Here is a 20,654-nt window from a genome sequence, read left to right on the forward strand (position 1 = left end):
TTTTTCTAGAATGATGGTCAAAACATCTATTCCTCTTTTAAACAATTGAGTACTCGAGAAAGATACATTGGAGCAGTGTTTTCAATCCGCCGTTGACCTAGCCGTTCGAATCGTTCAAACCGTCACCCGGCCAGGATTCTGGGTCCAGTTTAGTCAAGACACATTAGATGGTCAAAAACCTGACTTGGTCAAGAACCATTTAACCCAGCCGATTCAACCATTGACCCATTCGACCCGGTCACCGGGTCGTGGGTTGCACACTCAGTGTATGCAAACTTTCGGAGGCCATAACTTTGGACTCCTATGTCCAATTGAGGTGATTTTTTTTATTTTGGGTAACTTTTCGAGATCTTTGCGTTCCAAGGGGCTGTAGGGGCCTTGCCCCGCTAATTTTGAAAAAAAAAACCCTTTTTTGGCCTCAAATTACAATTTTTAATATTTTTTATAAATAAAAAATTAAAAACTGAATTAAAAAAACTTAAATTAAATATGAAAATACATATAACATATTTATACATTATTTATTGATAAAATATATATTTATACATATATATATATGATGATGTGGCATGGTCTGAACCCTGTGACCCAGCCGGTCGAACCGATGACCCAGCCGGTCGAACCGGTGACCCACGACTTTGAGGCAAAAACGGTTCGGCCTCCGGGTCAGTTTTTAAAACATTGCGCTAGAGAGCTTTGGGGTCAAACTTAAGACGTCTATAGTAATGTCATGCACAAAACAAACAACCAATCACTCATAATGAGAGTTGGAAGGCCTGTTCACTTGTTTATAAAAGTTATTCTGGAGTTTGAACTTGAAGGATAAAACTTGGAAAGGTAATCTATTGATAAGGTGAAGAATACTCTAAACTATGTCCCTGAAAATTTCATATAGACATTCATTTGAAATGATAAAGTACAAGCACCCTCCACCAATTCTCTCTCAACAACATCATTCTGATGAGGTATATGTCAAATGGGCTCTAATAAGTAACACGCTTATCTTGTAAAAAGACTGCAAGTGCTTCTCAGAAATTGATTAAAGGGAAGAATTTCACATAAAAATTAACACCTTCAGTATAAGAGAACTGCTAAAAGGTTATTATGGAGTTAAGGAACATGAGAAATTGAATGGAGAGACCCTCATCCAGCTTAACTGCACCAACGCTTGATATTGGTGTATGGGATCCATCAGCTATCATAGTTTTGTTCTTCCTAGATCATAGCTTGTAAGAAGCAAAATGCGAGGACATACCAGTCATATGATCACTACCAATGTTTTGAAACGTGGAGGCGTGATGCGAGGCATTCCACTACCTAGATGCGTGAGGTGTAGTTCAGAACATAAGAGGCGTAAGCCTCTCGAACACAAGGAGGCATAAGCCTCCTTAAGAGGAGGGGGGTTAGGAGGAGGATGGAGAGGAAGGGGGGATCTCATTTTTTCTTTATTTTTAATAAAAATCTTTTAAAACACTGATCACTACTCTAGAATCAATTAACAAAGAGACATGAACATAAGAGGAGGCATCAGGAGTAGATGAGCAAAATGTGAGGACATACTGGTCAAATGATCGCATTACTTGATTTAGCAATAACAATGTAAGGAGCATCAGGGGTAGGGGAGCTAGATGCACAATTCTCAAGCTAAACTATAATCCATTACTAGATCCCATGGTAGTTGAGTATTAAGATGAGGATGTCTGAGTATTAGTAGCAATAGCCACATAGCCACATTGGCATTCCCTTTCTTCCTAGTCTTAAATTGATCCAACTTAGTGAGAATCAAACTTCTAGAGGTGTGACTTTGATCATCTTCTTTTCTACTTTCACATAGGCTCATAGGCTAGACTTTTTCTTTCTTAGTTATCCATGCCTCATTTTCGCTTTGTCCTTTTGTTTTGTCTTTCTCATTGCTAAAACTTAAGTTTAGAATAAAATTAGTCCCCTCTCCTTGTAGGAGAAGGGTTTATATAGAAGAGGAAATTGGTTGGATAACTTCACTCTACCCTTCTCTTAGGGTGTTACATGTTACCCTACTGATAGCTATAAATATCTACTCTCATCACCTACTTAAAGCAGGGTTTAAGGAGGGAAAAGAACCTTCTCTCTATGAGAAGAAAAGTGAAATTCCCTTCTAAGTGGTCCTTTCTTAACTAACACAAACTTAACTCTTTCAGGGTTTGCTTCACATTTAAATAGGCTCAATTGCAAGCCCATTAAATGTTTAATTGAGTTGTAATTGGGGCCTAACCTCTTAATTGTGAAAGAGATTAGAGTGATTGAACAGAAAAGAAGAAGAAAGAAGAAAGAAGTTTTGGCATACTAGAGCAGTAACGTTATGGACAATCTGAAAGGAATTCAAGAATACTCTTGAAAAATGAAAAAAGCAAAGAAGGCATAATTGCAACAATAATGATTAGGGTGGTCCACTGGTTGAAAACCCTGGAAACTTTCTCTATGGTTGCGTTTGTTTGCAGTGTCAATACAAAAGACCACCTCTCACTTTTTAATCAATCTGGTTTAAAAGGTGTAAATGGAGACCAGAGCTTCATTCCCATTTACACTGATTTTGTTTGGTGCACAATGCTATAAATGGGGACTGGAGCTTACATTGATTTTATTGATGATAACTTTCCATCGAATCTTGATGTAAAAGTCGACTTGAATGCAGTTTTTCTCTCTCTTATGATGTATAAAAACATCGCAAACAAACACAGGCAAAACCAGACTATGTTATGTGACTTAGGAGAACTCGCCCCTAAAAGCTAGCTGTTAGAGGGAGGGAACCCAAGCACATATATACCCCACAACAACATCCCATACTACTGATGTGGGATGCCTCACATTAGCATCCCATACTACCAACATGGGACAAATGGATTGTAACAAACCAGAGTGCAAGTTTACATTGGTCTGATGTTTACAGCACAAACAAATGCAACCTAATGTTTCAACTGATGATATTCTCAAAAAATGGAAGTGGTGGTTTTGCTTCAAACGAGATTGCTGTTAATCATACTTTTGAAAGGGATGAGAGATCCATCATATGGATGGCCGAACCCTACAGGAAGGTTGGGCGAAATTTCAAAAATTTCTCTCTCCCATCTGGGAATCGCATTCCATATTTTAGAAAACTACATTTTCAATGATCAACCTTGAAACAAACTGGACAAGATCTGAAACCAAAAGGGAGGAGAGGGATATATCTGTTATGGAGTAACAGTAACTCCCAATGAAGGTGTTCACGCCCAAGGAGAAAAACCAAAATTTGCTCCCACTGAAGATGACACAGTGTGATGTGAAGCAGAATCAGCAGGACGGCTCTTCAGCAAGAACCGAATTCTTCAGCAAGAATGTAATAAAGGGCTGGTGAACACAACTTCAGATTGCCTCTTCTAGCAAGAAGCAATATCAAGAACGGTTCTTGAACACTCCCACAGGTGGAGATCGAACTGGGCAGGGGCGGCAAGAACAGGAAGAAAAGAGCAAAAGACAGGAGCAGTCAAACTGTGAGTTGTCTTCTCTCTTGATTCAGTAGACTGTGAGTGAGTTTGGAGGTCCTCCTTGCTCTCCTATTTATAGCCTTAAAGAGAGGTTCTCCTAATCCCATTAGGAGTTTCCTAATCCAAATCTTATATTTGGATCTGGACTCTCTTTAAGAGATAAGGATAATCCCTTATCTGCAGATAAAGATCAGCCTTCCTAATAAAATTAGGAGTTTCCTGATCCAAATCTTTATTTGGATCTGGACTCTTTGAGTGGATAGGGATAATTCCTTATCCTATCATCCTATCCAAATCCCAGAACCGCCCCCTATTTAATTAATCTTATTAAGCCAGTTCGAATGGGCTTTAGGCCCATTAAGTCTATGTGCTCACTTAAACCTCTTAAGCTGCTGCCCAGTTGGCTATCCCTGTATGGCGTGAGACCCAAACATTGATCTACACATCATCCACATGGGTTCAGCCCAGCCTTTGTTACAAGGCCTGGCCGAATTCACTATAGGAGACAGTGAACCCCTGAGTCCATCACCATGGGCTCTTAATGGGCCCAACATTTACACTAAATGGTCCTTGGGTCCAGCCACCTTATGAAAACCCAAGGACTGTGGGCAGATGCAAGATTAGCCCATCAGGCATTACCCTCAATGGTCTTACACTTAACCTCTCAACCCATAATGATCAAACACTGCCCGACAAGAGAGGACCTCTCCCTCGGCTGCAAGGAACAGTGTTGCACTCTCTACCCACATGGATCCTGAGAATTAAAACCTTTTGCAAACATTTTGAAACCATAATATATATGTATATCTTTATATAAATATATTTTGCAAAAACAAATTTCAACGGTTGAAATCAATTGCCGGCAATTTAGGTTTCCATCAGAGAGAGCATCCCCGATCATTCACTTTGTTCGACAAAGGGGTTGATCCTGTCACTATGATAACCCACTCAAATGAATTCTCGGATTGTCCCAACATACCCAGGTTTTGACCCCCTCTAAGGATTTCACTGATTGGCATATCAAAGACTGTCCAATCCAACACCCAGTGCAGTACCATAATCGAGTCTAGGGATCAGGTATAACACTCCAGTTTGGCCCATCTATCTCCAAGGTCCAGGGCAATACTGGAATTTTGGTCTGGTTCAGGGTTTCAAGAAAACCCACACTGCATGTACCTCAGGTCTCACCCTGGCAGCTGAGACAAGCCACCCCAACCAACTTGGCGGTACATCAGTGTCAGCCTTGGCAGGATAAATCTCCCCATATTTATCCAACGGCTGTGAAGATTCTAAACTAACATGAGTCTCATAAGTGTCCAGCTTCAGGGTGTTACACAGAAATACACCACAATGACATGAATCAATTATGTGCTTTATTCATTTACAATAAATGTGAAAAAGGTACACCAATCTGATTGGAGCTAAAGGGCATAACTGTCTAACAACTTTGTCTCCAAATGAAAGAGGGTTCATCAAACTTAACTTTGGGAAATCCAAGTTTATGAGGAATTGGAGGTGTACTTAGGGATGAATAGGGGAAGATAATTGCTTTATATTCAGGACTGATGGGGGAGAGACTTTCTTAGAGCAGAAGTTTTGGCGATGATGAGTATACAGAGGGAGAGGACTTTGAACGTTAGGAAATTAATTGTGGAAGGGGGACTCACAATTGGTGGTAAATTGGCTACGAAGTGAGGAATTGAAGATGTGGATTTACAAGAATGAAAAGAATAAATTTAGTAGGCTAACAAGAAACGTGCAAGTAAGTTTCAGTTGGTGTAAGACTGTAAGTGTAGTGCTAATTCCTTTGCAGATGCATTTGCCAAACAAGGGGTGGAATGAGAAACTCTTTTCTGGGCATAACTGTAAGAGAGGGGTCTTGTAATGGGGAGAGATAAGATAAGTGGTTTTCTCTCATTGACTCTACATTGTATCATTATTCTTTGTACTATTCTACCTTTTTAAATATTAATGATAAAAAAAATAAAAGAAGAAATAGTTTTAGAATGAGGTGAGATTTTAACTTGATTCTGACGCCCTAATTTATTGAATTTATGCTAATGATCACATAATTATCCTTCATTAGGTGCCCCTTTAAAAACTGTAATTACAATGACAAAAATACCCTTAACATTCCCCCTCAAGCTAAGAATAATTGTCTAAGATTGCTCTCTAGCTTTGGCTTGGGAACACCTTTGGTGAGGTAATCAACTAACTACTCTGATTTCACAAATGATAAACAAATCTCTCCATTAGCAATTCTCTCCCTAATAAAATCCTTAACCACTTTAATATGTTATGCGCAGTCATGTTGGACAGAATTATGAACATTGTTTATGGTCGCTTGATTGTCACAATATAGTTTCACCGGGCATCTACTTTTATTCCCATGTCTACCAACAAGTTCATTAACCACAACAATTCTAAAATGCTATGAGTCATCACTCTATATTCAGCCTCTGCAATAGAACAAGCCACCATAGGCTGTTTTTTGCTTTCTTCGTGAAACTACATCACCACCAACTAAGGTACAATATCCTGAGGTAGAGCATCTATCATCTACAAAACGTACCCAATCTACATCTGTATATGCCTCAAACTTAATATGCTAGTAGCTAGAACATAGCATCCCCTTACCTAAACATCCCTTTAGATAGGAGGGGATCTTGTTAAGTATTACTGCTTGCATATGTAATGTTCTAGGCTTATGCATATACTAAATTGCAGCACTTGTAGCATACAATATATTAGGCCTGGTCAAGTAAAGATAAAGGTGGCCAACCAATCTCTGGTAGACAGCCTTATTTGGGAGTGTCTTCATCTTCAACCTCCAACTTGAGATTGGATTCAATAGGAGTCTTAGTGGGCTTAGTCCTTTTTTTTTATGAATAACTTAGATCCCAATTTCCCCACTTCTTGAAGCAAATCAAGAACATAATTCCTCTGTGAAATTTAGATTCCTTTATTTGACCTTACCACCTTAATCCAGGGAAGTATTCTAGATGTATTACCTCCTATGATGTCAACATCATCAATGAACATTATCAACATGGTTACAAGGCTACTAAATCTCCTTATAAACAGAGTGTGGTCAGCTTGAGATTGCTTGAACCTAATCTTAATGAGAGTTTTTTAAATCTATCAAACCAAGCCCTAGGTGATTGTTTGAGGTCATAGAGAGATTTCTTCAAGTGGCACAATTTTTCCACTACTTAGAATACTTTGGAGGCAATACCATATTACCTCTTCTTGAATATAACCATTGAGAAAGGCATTGTTCACATACATCTAATATAAAAGCCAAGAGAAGTGGGCAACAAGAGACATGATCAAACAAATGGAATTCATCTTGGCCATTGGGTAAAGGTCTCCTAGTAATCAATACTATTTATCTGAGTATACCCTTTTTCGCCGGTCGGGTATAGGCAATGAACAAGCTCCCATGTTGGTTCTTAGTGAGTGCTTCCATCTCTTAATCCATAGCATCCTTCCAATGTAGTGACTATACTGCCTCTATAGCACTGTTCAGAATAGGAATATTGTAAATAGCAGAGATATAGGCATAAAGGGAGGGAGATAAAGCATTGTAAGAGACATAATTAAAATTAGGTTAGACAGAGGTAGAGGAAGATGGCTTAGTAGACTGCTATTTTCCTTTACGGACTGCAATAGGAACATTAGGGTCAGAATCCAAAGTAGTTGGATCATTAATAGAATCCAAAGTGGTGGATGTTCAATACTGGGGCTACTTTCTTCTTGCACCTAGAAACCTGCAAGGGTGAAAACCTGTGACAGTGGCATATAAGGAGAGCTATCAACATTAAGGACTAAAAGCACCATTAAATGTAGGAATAAGAAGGTAAAAAGGAGTCCAATCTTCATTGGAACTCTCCCTCTGAAGAGGACAAGATAACTGAACGAAATGAGTGGGCTCAAGGAAGGTAAATTCCTTTTTTTTTATTTGAAAGGTGACATCCTTGGTTAAATAATTCTTACCAAATTGAGGGTCAAAAAAATCTATAACCTCTTGACAAAAGAGGCCGAGACAGCTGCCGGAAATCTCTAAAATAGTCATTCTTTGTTAGGAGGGGGACAAAAGTTTCTTTTGTAGAGGCAGTCAAGAGAGGGGCCAGTGACCTCCCCACTTTCTCGGTCTTGGCAGGGGGTGGAATCTCTGGTCTTGGGCAGTGGAACAGCTATTAACTCTGGAAAGCTATTGGAAGTATTTGTTGTCCATCCCATAAGAGGAGAAGCATAAGAAGAGTAGCTGTCTTAGGTCCACCATCAACCCTATTTGAGCTGGCCACATGCCCATAGGTTCCTTGCCCCTTAGTTGGTTTTTCTTTCTTAAGAGTTGCTGGTTTCAGATGAGGATACAAAATCCAGCAAGTATCTTTAGTGTGTCTCTCTACTCCACAGTGTGAGCATTTCAAATTTTTCTTATGCCCTCCTTCCCCCTCCGCCCCCCTTTTGAGTAGCCAAAGCAAAGGCTCAATGTTCAACCTGTTCCAAGCTTCTCACATGTTGCACCGCTTAGACACTTGTCCAAAGCCAATTTCAAAGTCTGAATTTGGTTGTTCTTCCTTAATTCTGTACTGAATTTCTCTTCTCCTAGACTCGTTCTTTCCGTTCAGATTTCTTCCAATGAAGGACAATCTCTCACAAGGTTGAATAGAGTCGAATTTGTTAAGTCAAAGCAAGAAGTTAGATTGATGAAGGAATTCCCAAATAACGAAATACAAATCAACTACATCTCTCAGCTTATTGAACGATGCCCTCTTTCAGTCCTTCAAGCGATTTCTCCTTTTTCAGTTCGTTGCAAGCTTGAATCGAAAACTGCGTTGCCGATCCCAAGAGGGAAATCATCAGACGAGAAGGGCTTCATATGAAACCCGGTGCTCGGTTTGAGGTTTGAGGTCTCAAAGTTTATCACGGAGAATGGGAATGAGAGGTTGCTCGGCCTGAGGTTTGAGGAGGTAGGTCGATTAGTAAAGAGTTCACTCGGTTCACATGCCTTTTTTAAGTCTCAATATGCTATTACATAATCATATTCATGAATTTGAAATAGGAAACAGAGAAAATACAAATAATGAATGAACAAGAAACACTACTAATAACATTAATAAGGAAATCTCATGAACAAGCAACAGTCCCAGTAGAGACGAGCAGAGGATCGTGTCAAAGATAGGCAGAGCAAATCTGGACCTAGGGACCATTGAAGGCTCCACTGCCAGAGCCATCTCATTCTTCTGCTCCGATGCGGTAGCAGCTGCCACTGAGAGTATCGCCATCACGAGGCAGGCCAGCATCGCAGCCTTGTAGATGCTAACTTGTGCCATTCCTCAAGCAAAAAGTGAACAGAGAAACGTGTTAAAGAGTGAGTTGAGGAGAATTATCCGAATGATATCCATTTACTGCTGTTGATATCTAGTGTACACGCCGCTTCTTTTTTCATGTAGAGCTTTAAGTGGCAGAAAACAGTTGGCTGACGGAATCGTTTCCTAGCGTTAAACCTCAACTGTCCTCTTCATGGGCGCTACTGTCCTCTTTCTTTCCTGGTGCTAAACCTCAATTGATGGAATCATTGCTGCAGCTTGCGTCATCCCCTGTTCCACTGTCCACCAGCAATGAGTATAATCTCCCTGCCTCCACCCTCCTCTGTTCCACCATCCACCAGCAACGGTTGCATCGCTGGTACATACTCCCTCCCTTTTTCTCGACTTGTACTCTCTCTCCCCCCCCCCCCCCCTTTTTCCTATTTCATTTTGAAAATTTGAAAGAGAATAATGGGTAAAATAGTCTTTTTCATCTTTCGTTAATGACATTAATGGCAAGGAGGTTTTAGATAATTGTCCAAAAACTTACAGGTACTAACAGTAGGGGTAGAGTTAGTCAATTAGCTAAACCATAAGAGTAGTTTAAGAAATTTATGATAGTTTTATTAATCAAATTAACAAAATAAGGGTAATAAACAAAAATCATTTTTAGTGATGATGATAATGAAATACATAATCTAAAACTAACCAAAGATGAAATTATTTTACTTTTTGGTGAAGATTAATATTCTACTTTTGGGTCAAATGTGTTGCCCTTTAATGTCATAATTAAATAATAAAAATTAATAAAAGATAAAAACACAAAAAATACATAAATATTGCAAAAAAAAATGAGCACATGTACAATATCGTATATTTACATATTAAACAAAAAAGTAAGTGTGACATATCAGAATTATTTTTATGCATATAGAAATATAAAAAATTCAACACATCCATAATTCATATTTTGCAATCTGCATTTGATTAATAATTAAATTGAGTTCAGATTTGACTTTGTCGATCCCAAATCAAAATCTGAATCCGATTATATTGTAATATTTATTGGTTTTAATATATAAAAGTTATATAATTATAAAAATATATTTTTATAAATTATATTATATATGAATTTATATATAATAAATTCAATATGTTATATTTATATTAATTTATTATATATAAAAGTTGAAAAGCAATTAACTTTTTATTTTTTATTTTGTAAATGAATGCACAGTCAAATTAAAACCAAATCCGATTGGATTTTGGATTGAATTCAAATGCAAGCTTTCAGTAGTTGTATCTGATTTGGATTTTGCTCAATCTGATCCAAATCCAATTCGTTTGTTGCTGCCCTACAAGTAGGGGTCTCTCTTATATACAACATTGATTCAAAAGTCCAACCTTTTAGGATACAATATGAGTAGGTTTAGTGAAAGGTCGAGAGTTGTAAAGAAAAATGACAAAAGAATATTGTTTGCAAGTTTCCTAATTTTATCTATGCAATAACTTAAACTTCAAGATGTCGATGGCTCATCGTCATTCAATGCCTCCACCATCACTTTTGCATTGGAAACAACTATTAACTGATGCCATCCTCTTTGATAAGTAAATGACAAAGCTTTAAAATTTGTTATAAGTTTTGCCTCAATTGGCTCTTTAACCAAACCCTACTTTAATAACTTAAGCAACAAAATTAAAAAGCTATTATAAATACAAAATCTAAAAGGCCCCTTCTTGTCATTGATAAAACCCTGCATTACATATAATATAAAAACACTATGGTATGGCAAAGATGTGGAAGGTTTAACATGTTATACACAACTGTCACTATTGGCATTAATATCAAGATTCTATATATTCATTATTTCATTAATTTTTCTTAGAACCCAATGGGCATTTCTTTTAATATCTTTAAAACGTGTCATTTCCATTTTTCATATGAGATATTAAATATTGTTATCTCACTATTTAAGGTATTTTTCTCATAAATAAATTCTATTAATTAGATCTATATCCAATACTTTTAATAATATAAAACACATTTAAAAAATGATCCAAAAACAAAACCTTATTTTGTCCAAGTGTCAAGTAAGCAATTCAACCATACAAGTCAAATGGGTCAACCCATGATGTCATAATTAAATAATAAAAATATATAAAACAAAAAAATACATAAATTTTATAAAAAAAATTTTAAATACACTATTATTACCATTATCATCATCGAAAATTATAACATGAAAAGCACATGCACACTTACTAGTATCTAGAAAATTCTCTTGTTGATAAAAAAAAGAAAAAAGAAAAAAAGAAGAAAGTTCCCTAACACTTTTCTTGGCATTACTAATAATGTCCAACTTCCATCAAATGACAAACAAAAATGTAAAATAATCACTTTACCCACCATTCATATTATATTCTTTAGACATATTTTCATAAATACCCCTGAATAATGGATATTCCACAAATGAACAAAATGCCAACAACCTTCAAATGAGGGACCAAAATTGCATGGGCATGAGGGTAGATTAATCTTAGGTATTGGTGCATTAGATGGATCATCATGATCAACATTTAAATCTTCGCAAATATTAGACAATCCAATTTTAATATTTGGATTTTGGCATAGCAATGGACAGCTAGATGAATGTGCTTCCTTGCTTACTTTGATAACATGAGTTTGACTTGGAACAAACTGATTGACAAAAAGTAGATCTAATTGGATAAGTTAATAACCCTACAGTTTGAAGGTCTATAGTTTGTAAAACATCCTGTTCTTTTTGGGTGGGGAGGAGAGAGATGGTTAGCATGTATCAAAGGTATTTTGGTTACATTAACATTACAAAATATGACATAAGGGCCATTTTGGTTAGCATGTATCAGGGCCATTTTTGTCATTTAACAGTTATTTTTATGAGACTAGAAGAAAACATGACCAATGACTGCAAATTTTAGAACAATATCAAATTATCAACATAAGTTGGAAGGTTTTAGATAATTTCCCTAATAATTATCATCGTTCAGTGGGCATTTACACAATAAGAAACCATCCTGACAATGAGCACTGATGGTGATGGTTATTATTATTGAGATAAAAACAGTGGTTTTTTTTTGTCCAATTCCTTGGAAATTCACTGCAATTTTTTCTTTGATCAGAAAGTTCATTGCAATTACACATTCCATGTCCTAGATAGAGATGCCTACATTGTTTTACTATTCCAGGTTCTAGAAGCGCACTTTTTGCTGCCACTGATCCCCAGGTCCCCGAGTACTGTGGGGTGTTGAAGGCTGATGAGTGGCCTGTTTGTGCTTGCATATCTCATGATTGCCGTCCAATGAATGCTTCTGAAGAAGCGCACAACTTGGAAACTTCTTACAAAGTATGGGAGAAAACTTTGGAAATGATCGGGCTTCCTTCAGATGCCGTGGATAAGCTATTAGAAGGTGATGTAGTTGAGTGCCGATATGGGGCAAAAAGAGAATAAGACTTCACTGACACGGATGCTGCAAACAGTTACATACACAGCCGACAGCTTTACATTCTTTTGAGTAACGAGTTTTTCACTGTCTGACTGTCTCAAATTGTAACCATTCACTTTCATTTCTAATATCATTGCTTGATTTGATTATTAGTCTTAATAAGAATGCTGATTCGGAGACTTTGGAAGAGACCAGTCCAAAAAGCAGAGAATTTCTAAACAATCAATGTCTTAGATTTTCATCCAACATCCCTCATAAGCAGCCTCTTGTAGGTCCTTCCATAAAACCAAACCCCATGAATAACCTCTTCAAGCCAAGGTTCAAAGTATCAAAATACTTGCTTGATGCCCAAATTTTCAGAATGAGACATGTAAAGCACACCTGTTTTTTGTACTTTTCTGTCTGATATTTCAGGAATGATATTATGAATGTTTCTATTGCATATTGTACATACATTGTAATACTTTGAACCTTGATTTATGCATCCCATATTAATAAAGAAAAAAAAAAGGCAAGCTATTAAGCCATAAAAGAGACCATATAGCCAGCCTATTGGCTATCAAGGTTCAAAATTTAAATGTCGCAAATCATATTAATAATGGCGATATACGTGTATATGGTTTAAATATATGGATACGCTTGAATACAACATGAAAATTCTTACAAATTTGACAAATACATTAATAACACTTGAGTTGTATAAAGTTTCAAAATATTTCATGACATCGATGCATATGTATTAGTTTCAAATTCTTACAAATTTGCATTTCTGCACATCGATGCCTTGAACCATAATCAATCTAAAAAATATATTATATTCATGAGAATATAGGTGGTCCAAGATACAATCAGTATGCAACTATTATATTTTAATTATTAAACCAATTTTTGTTATTATTTATACTTTTATATATAAACAAAAAATATGTGAACTTCATCTGGCATTCTTAATATGCTAGTCAAATACTGTAAACTTCTTAAAAATTACTAATTTACATTAAGTTAATTTTGTAAATAATTCTTTTATTTCTGTAAATAATAAATATATTGTTATTTATTGTAAATTAAAATATTAATTAATAATTTATAGAAATATATAATGTTAATTTATAAGATACATATCATATGCAAAGTCATCAATTTTAATTACTAAAGTCATTATTTTATTTTTAGTATTTTATTTCTGTAAATCCAAAAATATTAAAAACCATTTTTAGAGATTAATGGATTTCATGTATCATCTATTTCATTTATATTTACAAAATATTGGTTTTAGTGTTTTATTAAATTTGTTGGTTGATCATTAATATATGACACCATCTATTTGAGTTGCATGTTGCCAACAAGTTAAATAAAACCTATGTTATTTTAGTTAATTGCATAACATTGGAGGATGACCTAGTGGTGATTGGCCATAGCTTTGATACCTTTGATTTGAAAAAGAAGGGTTTAAGTATCATTAATGGCCAATACCAACGGATGTTTTAATATCAAACCATTCCACCCTTGCCTTGTGTTTATCCTATCAGACAAGGTTCAAAGTATCGACACAAGCCGATATGCTGGTAGAGCGTATCGGCCTGTACTAGTACTTTTTTTAATTTTTATTTATTTTTTCTGAAACCGGTTTAGAGGGGTTGGTTTAAGGCCTGGCTACCCTTTGAACCGGTGGTTAGTAAGCCATCGTCACGATACATATCAATACTTTGAACCTTGCTGTCAGATATCATGTTAGTACCATATTTTATATATACATCTTTAATTGTGTTTAATTGTTTTCCTTATATATTTTGTGTCAAAAGTGGAAAGAAAGCAGATCTTTTTTTTTTTTTTTGACAAGTAAGAAGGATAAATTTCATTAATAAAAACTAGTCCAGTTACAAGCTTCACGTGGAGAGGCACGAGTTGCATCCTCTCCTAATAGTAGGAAGAAAGACAAAAGATAGAAAACAAATTCAGTCTACAATTGAGCCCAATACAAACTTTCCCCATTAACCCCTTGCTTTGCAAGATCATCAACCATAGAATTTGTTGATCTCCCCACCCATTGTATTCTCACTGTCAGGCTACTTGTTAGGCAGTTGAATTTTTTAATTTCGTTCTTAAAACACCACACTATAGATTTCGGATTTTGTAGCTAGTCCACTACCACCTTGGAGTCCCCTTCTATTAGCAGTTGTTCCACACCTATCTGCATTGCTAACTGTACTCCCTGGATAGCGACAGCAAATTCTGCCCTAGTAGAGTTTCCAACTCCTATGGGTACCACACTCCCACTCTTCCTCAGTACCCCTCCCATCCCTAACGGGCCAGGATTATCAAGACTACTTTCGTCGAAAATCAGCTTCAAGAATCTTTTAGGAGGGGGTTCCCAAGCCATACTCACTTTAGTCTCTATGGATGAACAGTCAGCCACTGCTAACCAATTCCTCCAAACATCATTAAATGAGAATTGATGGAATAGGTCCAATGATTTTAGTCACAAGAACACCTTATTTAGAATGCAGTCCTTCATCTCTTCTGGGCTTCTTTCCTCTTGGAAAATTCTAGTATTCCTTTCTTCCCACATAGACCAAATCAGCGTTGCTCTTGCACACCTCCACATAATTCTTCCTTTTCTATGCCGCCAAGGGAAGAAAGAAAGATCAAAAAATCAAACTTGCATCTGTTGGCCTAACCAACCTGCACCCAAACAATGAGAAGAGTCACTCCCATAACTCTACAGTAAATGAACAAGATATTAGTATATGGATGCAGTCCTCACCATGTGACCTATAAAGAATACACCAGGAAGGTGAGAAATAGAGAAAAGGTCTTCTCTTTTATAGAATGTCAAAAGTGTTTATTTTCCCATAATACACTTCCCAGCAAAAAGCCATAACGTTAGGGGGGACAGGCTTGCACCAAATTTTGTTAAAAGGGAAAGGGTGGTTGGGGGTAGATTGAGTAATGGATTTAAAGAAAGAAGTGCATGAAAAGGATCCACTCCGCTGGGGTGTCCAAATCTGATTATCAGGTTCAAAAGGGTCCAAACATATTGTATCAAGTAGACTTAGCAGATTTGTGAGAGACACAATTTCCTCTTCCCTTAAACCTCTATGAAACCCAAAGTCCCAATCTGGTGTTAATGGATCATTCATAATGGAAAAAAAAAAACTTTGACACAAAATGCTTTTTATACCTTGAAATAGAGAACGAAGAAGGGAAAAGGTCCTTCAATGGAGCCTCTCTAACCCAAGTATACTTCCAAAATAGGACTGAGTTATTGCAAACATCATACCTAAGAAAACTGAGAAACTGAGGAAGAATGCCATGAATAACTTTCCAAGGTGCTGCCAAGGTTGCCTGACATGATACTCTAGCATCCCATCCATTTTTTGAGCGACCATGAATACTACCCACCACCTCATGCCAAAGTTTCTCTCTCTCCACTAGCCACCTCCACAGCCACTTCCACAATAGTGATTTATTTTTTTAATCAAATTCCCTAATCCCAATCCCCCTTCATCTTTATTCCAGCATACCACTCCCATTTTATCAAGTCATCCTTCTTACTTTCCCCCGACTCCCAAAGAAAATCTCTTATCAACTTCTCTAGCTTCTTAGCTTCCCTAGGTGGTATCCTAAACATAGACAGGAAATAGGTTGGTAAGTTAGCAAGTGTGGCTCTTATAAATGTGATTCTACCTCCCAAGGATAAGTAGTTTTTCTCCATGATGTTAACTTCTTTTGGAACCTTTCTACCACTAGACACCAAAAGCTACTCTCCCTAGGGTTAGCCCTTAGCGGAAGCCCCAAGTAGGTCATAGGCCAAGACGAGATAGAACATCCTAAGCTTCTTGCTATAAACTCCACCTCCCTATCCTCTAAGTTAACACCAGCTACACAACTCTTTTCAAAATTAACACTCAAATTTGACAATCTCTCAAAACTTCTAACTAGATCCTCGAGATTTTTCACTTTCTCAATATCATCCCCATCATAGAAAATCAAAATATCATCTGCAAATTGGAGATGGGTGACCGGAGTACCATCCCTACCTATTCTCCACCCTTTAATTACAGCTTCTCTATCATCCTTTAAGATCATTATACTAAGCACCTTTGCTATTAGAGTGAAGAGGAATGGTGATAGAGGGTTCCCTTGTCTAATACCTCTACGGGTTGGGAAGAAGTCCTTCACCACTCCATTAACCAAGATAGAGTAATGGCAAGAATTAATACATCCAAAAATCCAATGACACCATTTAGTCCCAAATCCAAAATTTCTCAAAACTTGTACCAAAAAATGTTAGTCCACCAAATCATATGCCTTTTCTAAATCCAACTTACAAACAAAATCGTTTCTTTTAGATCTTCCATGCACTCATTAGCAATTAGGATCTGATCTGCTATTTGTCTCCCTTATACAAAGGCTCCTTGGGCTTATCTTATTAGGGATGGGAGAACTTCTTTAAGCATCAAAGACAACACCTTAGCCAAAATTTTATAAATGCTAGTTGCCAAACTAATTAGCCTTAAATCCTTAGGTTCGTTAGCATCTTATTTCTTATGGACTAAGGCCTAAAAAGTGGCATTGACTCCCAGACTTACTATATGATTCTCTATAAATTCCTCAACAGCATCACATAAATCCTCTTTCAAAATGTCCCAACAATCTTGGTAGAAAGCCATAGTAAATCCATCAGGACCTAGCGCCTTAGATCTAGCCATCATAAACACTGCCCTTCTGATCTCCTCTTCTTCAATATTCCTTTCTAACCACCTTGTTTTTTTCCCTTCTAATTTCAACCATTCCAATCCTTCCAAAGGGACCCTCTCATTCAAAGTCCTATTAAAAATGGATTTAAAATGATCTACAAAGGTCCTAGCTATATCCTCTTGATTGGTAATTACTTGCCCTTCTAGCTCTAGTCTAGCCACTAAGTTCTTCCTCCTACCATTTGCCAACTCATGAAAGAACTTAGTATTCCCATCCCCCTCTTTAATCCACTTGTGCCTCGACTTCTTCCTCCAGCAAATCTCTTCTCTGAGTAAAACCTCTTCTAGGTCCTTCTTCAATTGCCTTCTTGATTCTCTATCCTGCTCACTCAGCAACCCTTGGGCTTCCCTCTCATCCATTTTTTCAATTTGTGTGAATAGACTCAACTTTTGTTCATCTACCCTACCAAAGTGATCTTTATTCCACTCCTTCAATTCGACTCTCAGTCCCTTTAGCTTCTGATGAAATTTGATTCATTTCCACTTTATTCCCCTTAACTCCTTGTTCCAACAGTCCTTCACTATGCTTTCAAAACCCGGATGAGTTAACCACATATTCTCAAACCTAAATGGTTTAGGTCCACTTATTAGGGATTTCACACCGGTCTTGATGGGACAATGGTCTAATGTGACCCTAAGAAAAGCTCTAGAGACCACATTTCCCCAATAGTTTTCCCATTCTAGGTCAAATAGAAAACCTATCCAGCTTTGAACACAGAGGATTATCTTGAAAGTTAGACCAGACGAATCTACCTTGCAACAAGGGAATTTCTTTTGGCTCGCAATCTTCTTTAAACCCGTTAAATTTTGTGATGCTTATTGTAATTGACTATACATGATTGCTAGATTCCTCTGAGTATATTGTGAAATTAAAATCCCCTCCCAAACACCAGGGTTCATCCCATAAACCCCTAATTGCATACAATTCTATCATTTACATTCTAGAATTTAATGGAAACAAAACATCTACCCACTAGCTCCTCCATGGCTTCCACTACCTCATTCTTCCAGACAATGACAACTCCTCCCGAGGCACCCCAAGATGGAGCCGAGGACCAAGTAACACCCCTAATCCTCCAAAAACTTCTTATCCATCTTCCATCCAGTTCAGAGAGCTTCATCTCTTGCACCATCACAATATAAGGCTTCTCTCTTGTGAATAAATCCTTTATTACCCTCCTTTTCCTAGCAATTCTCAATCCTCTCACATTCCAACTGATAATCCTTATGGACACACTTTCAACAAAGTCCCTCCTGAAGTCAACTCCTCACCTAGAGTTCTTCCTCCTCTCTCCCCTTCCGTTAAACTCAATATCAGCCTCAATGTTAGATATTAGTCGTTGCACCTCAGTCTTTTTCTTCTTTTTATGCTCCTTTTTCTCCTCTTTTTTTTTCCTCAGGTTTCCTATGGTATGTTTTAACTACTTCTTTCCCCACCCCAAGGTCAACCTTTTGATAATCTCTTCCTGTTTTAGAATTCAATTGTCCTCTTATCACCTTCTATTTCAACACCCTCTCCTTCCTTACTAGGCAATCCCTTCTTCTGAAAATTCCCTTCCAAGTAATCTTCCTTCATTCTGATTTCCTCATTTTGTACAGATCAGCTTCCATATTCTCTCTACCTCCTCCCCCACACCTTTATAACAAGTTGACTCTTCTTCTTATGTTCATGATTGATACCAACACCTTCATCCCTTCCTTTGGACACCGAATTTGCTTCTTCAGGATGGGATATTAGAGTATCTGCAACAGGTTGAACACACATATCAATAACAGAAACCATATGGACACCCATACCTGGCTGCAGAGTAGGAGAATGAAGAAGAAATGAGGCTTGCATCTGAGAAATTACAGGTAGTGCTAAGTCTTTCCCCTTAGTTGGCATTTGTAGTGAGGTGGTTAAGGTTAAATTTTCACATTTGTTTAGTCTTACCACCAGAGAAGCATGTTCCTATTCCCTCCTTTCTGGCCTATCTACACAGGCCACCAAAAACTTATGTGCCTTTATACTAACTCTATTTGTGTTCTGAGAGGTTGTAGTTGCTCCCTCATGAAAGGAGGGTGTGGTAAGCTCAGTTTCTGAAGCCATACTTTTAATCCTCCTCACCTCCCCTTCTTCCCCTTGAAAAACTCTTTCTCAAAAAAGAACCTTTGTATTAAAGCTATCTTCCTATAACATATCCAAGTTTTCTTGCAATTCAATACTTCCCAAACTCTCTGTATCAGTTGAATTTTCAACATCACCACCTTCTTCATCTGTGTATTCACTATCTACAAGAAGTTCTAAATATCGTTGTTTTATGCTTCTGGAGTTCCGCCTATCCGGAGAGAGAATATTTGACTTCTTGGTTGGGACCCATTGCAGGGAAGTTGGGGCCAATATTGCTACTCGCACACAAACCTGAGAGAAGGAGCTCAAGGTTGAGGGAGACAGATGGTTCTTACCATCTATTGGAGCTCCCCCCTTGCCAGGCACATGTAACTTAAGTGAGTCACGTGACCCACTTACCTAAACCTTGGCTTGAGCCAACTTAAGTCGTGGCCCACCTTTTGTTTCTTTAGCAAGCCCATCAAAATTTTGAGGCCCACCCGGGCTAATATGCTCTGGCATGTGAGACTTTATAATGTCACACTTAGTGCCCACTACCCCCAAATCAGGTTCACCATTTTTTGGTTTACCTGGTCTGATTCCTTTACCTTCCTTCTGTAACTTGAATTTAAATCAGGGTTCTTACAACCTTTTACCACTTGAGCATAAAATTTACTGGCCTCCCTTTTGATAGCTTGCTCTCCACGTAATTGACCACCCAACCTTTTTCCTTAACCTTTGCCATTTTGATCTTTCAGCCTGTTGAAACCTTTAGGAAGTCCTAAAGGCTGGCTATCCAATTTTGTGAAAGTATTAACTTTCTTTGAGTGCACTACCCCCAACCTGCCATGTAGCTCTAGCATTTCTATCCTTTCATCTTCAACTTGCCGGGCCTCCCTCCATAGACTAGCTTCAATGGAGGAGGCCAACCACACAAAATGAAAAACCCCGTCAACATTAATACTTATCTTTTAGGGTATATCTTCAGGCTTAACTCCACTCAACAACAAGGCTACTGACTATAGGTCTCCCTAGAACTCTCCATCAAGACGGGCTCCACATAACCTTGCAATGGAAGTTGCTATCTCATGATTCCACAGGTGGAAAGGCAGCCCAATTACTCTAATAAGCACACCATCTTCCACTAAGGAGAATTTTGAGTTCGAAGAAGGAAACCACTTAAACAAAGAAAAATAACCTAGTGCATCCTGAAAGCTCAGAGTTTCAACTTCAATTAGATTTTCAACAAGATTAAGGAGAGCCTTATAATTGTTAAAGGGGGTCAGAATAAAGGTGGTTCTTAGGTTCAATTTTTGTATTAACAAATCAACAACTTTCCTCCACTCCAAGATCGGACTATTGGCCTTTAACACCAGCATGTCCTCCCAACATTCTTTCCTTAAATTAATAGTCATCGTGGGGAGGTTCTGATAGTGTGCCATAACAAACGTATCCTTCTTTTGCATCTCAGCAGTAGTCTTCCATGGAACCCCTCCCTCTGTTT

General features: G+C 37.5%; 2 protein-coding genes across 2 annotated transcripts in view; one reads left to right on the forward strand and one right to left on the reverse strand.

The window, feature by feature from the left end:
- LOC104586689 (dehydrogenase/reductase SDR family member FEY-like) overlaps positions 1-12,750 on the forward strand; it is an 81,949-nt gene extending 69,199 nt beyond the window's left edge. Inside the window, exon 8 of the mRNA XM_010243995.3 lies at positions 12,044-12,750. Coding sequence (XP_010242297.1) covers positions 12,044-12,306 — 263 coding nt within the window. The 3' untranslated portion in view covers positions 12,307-12,750. The remainder of the gene's footprint in view (positions 1-12,043) is intronic.
- A 3,038-nt stretch (positions 12,751-15,788) lies between these two features.
- LOC148789813 (uncharacterized) lies at positions 15,789-17,421 on the reverse strand. Its single transcript, XM_088893779.1, has 3 exons — positions 16,894-17,421; positions 16,038-16,477; positions 15,789-15,924 (listed from the first exon to the last, which is right to left on the reverse strand). Exons 1-3 carry the CDS (start codon positions 17,419-17,421, stop codon positions 15,789-15,791), a joined length of 1,104 nt encoding a protein of 367 aa, XP_088749905.1.
- Between the last annotated feature and the right edge of the window lie 3,233 nt (positions 17,422-20,654).

Source organism: Nelumbo nucifera, chromosome 8 (assembly GCF_055504915.1).
Source record: "Nelumbo nucifera cultivar China Antique chromosome 8, China Antique-T2T, whole genome shotgun sequence".
In the NCBI taxonomy this organism is placed as follows: domain Eukaryota; kingdom Viridiplantae; phylum Streptophyta; class Magnoliopsida; order Proteales; family Nelumbonaceae; genus Nelumbo; species Nelumbo nucifera.

Coding starts and splice junctions, on each gene's coding strand:
- LOC148789813 (XM_088893779.1), bottom strand. CDS start 17,421: ATGGATGAGAGGGAAGCCCAAGGGTTGCTGAGTGAGCAGGATAGAGAA. Junction 16,478..16,893: donor AATTTATAGAGAATCATATA/GTAAGTCTGGGA, acceptor GGAGTGGTGAAG/GACTTCTTCCCAACCCGTAG. Junction 15,925..16,037: donor TGGTGTCTAGTGGTAGAAAG/GTTCCAAAAGAA, acceptor GTCTATGTTTAG/GATACCACCTAGGGAAGCTA.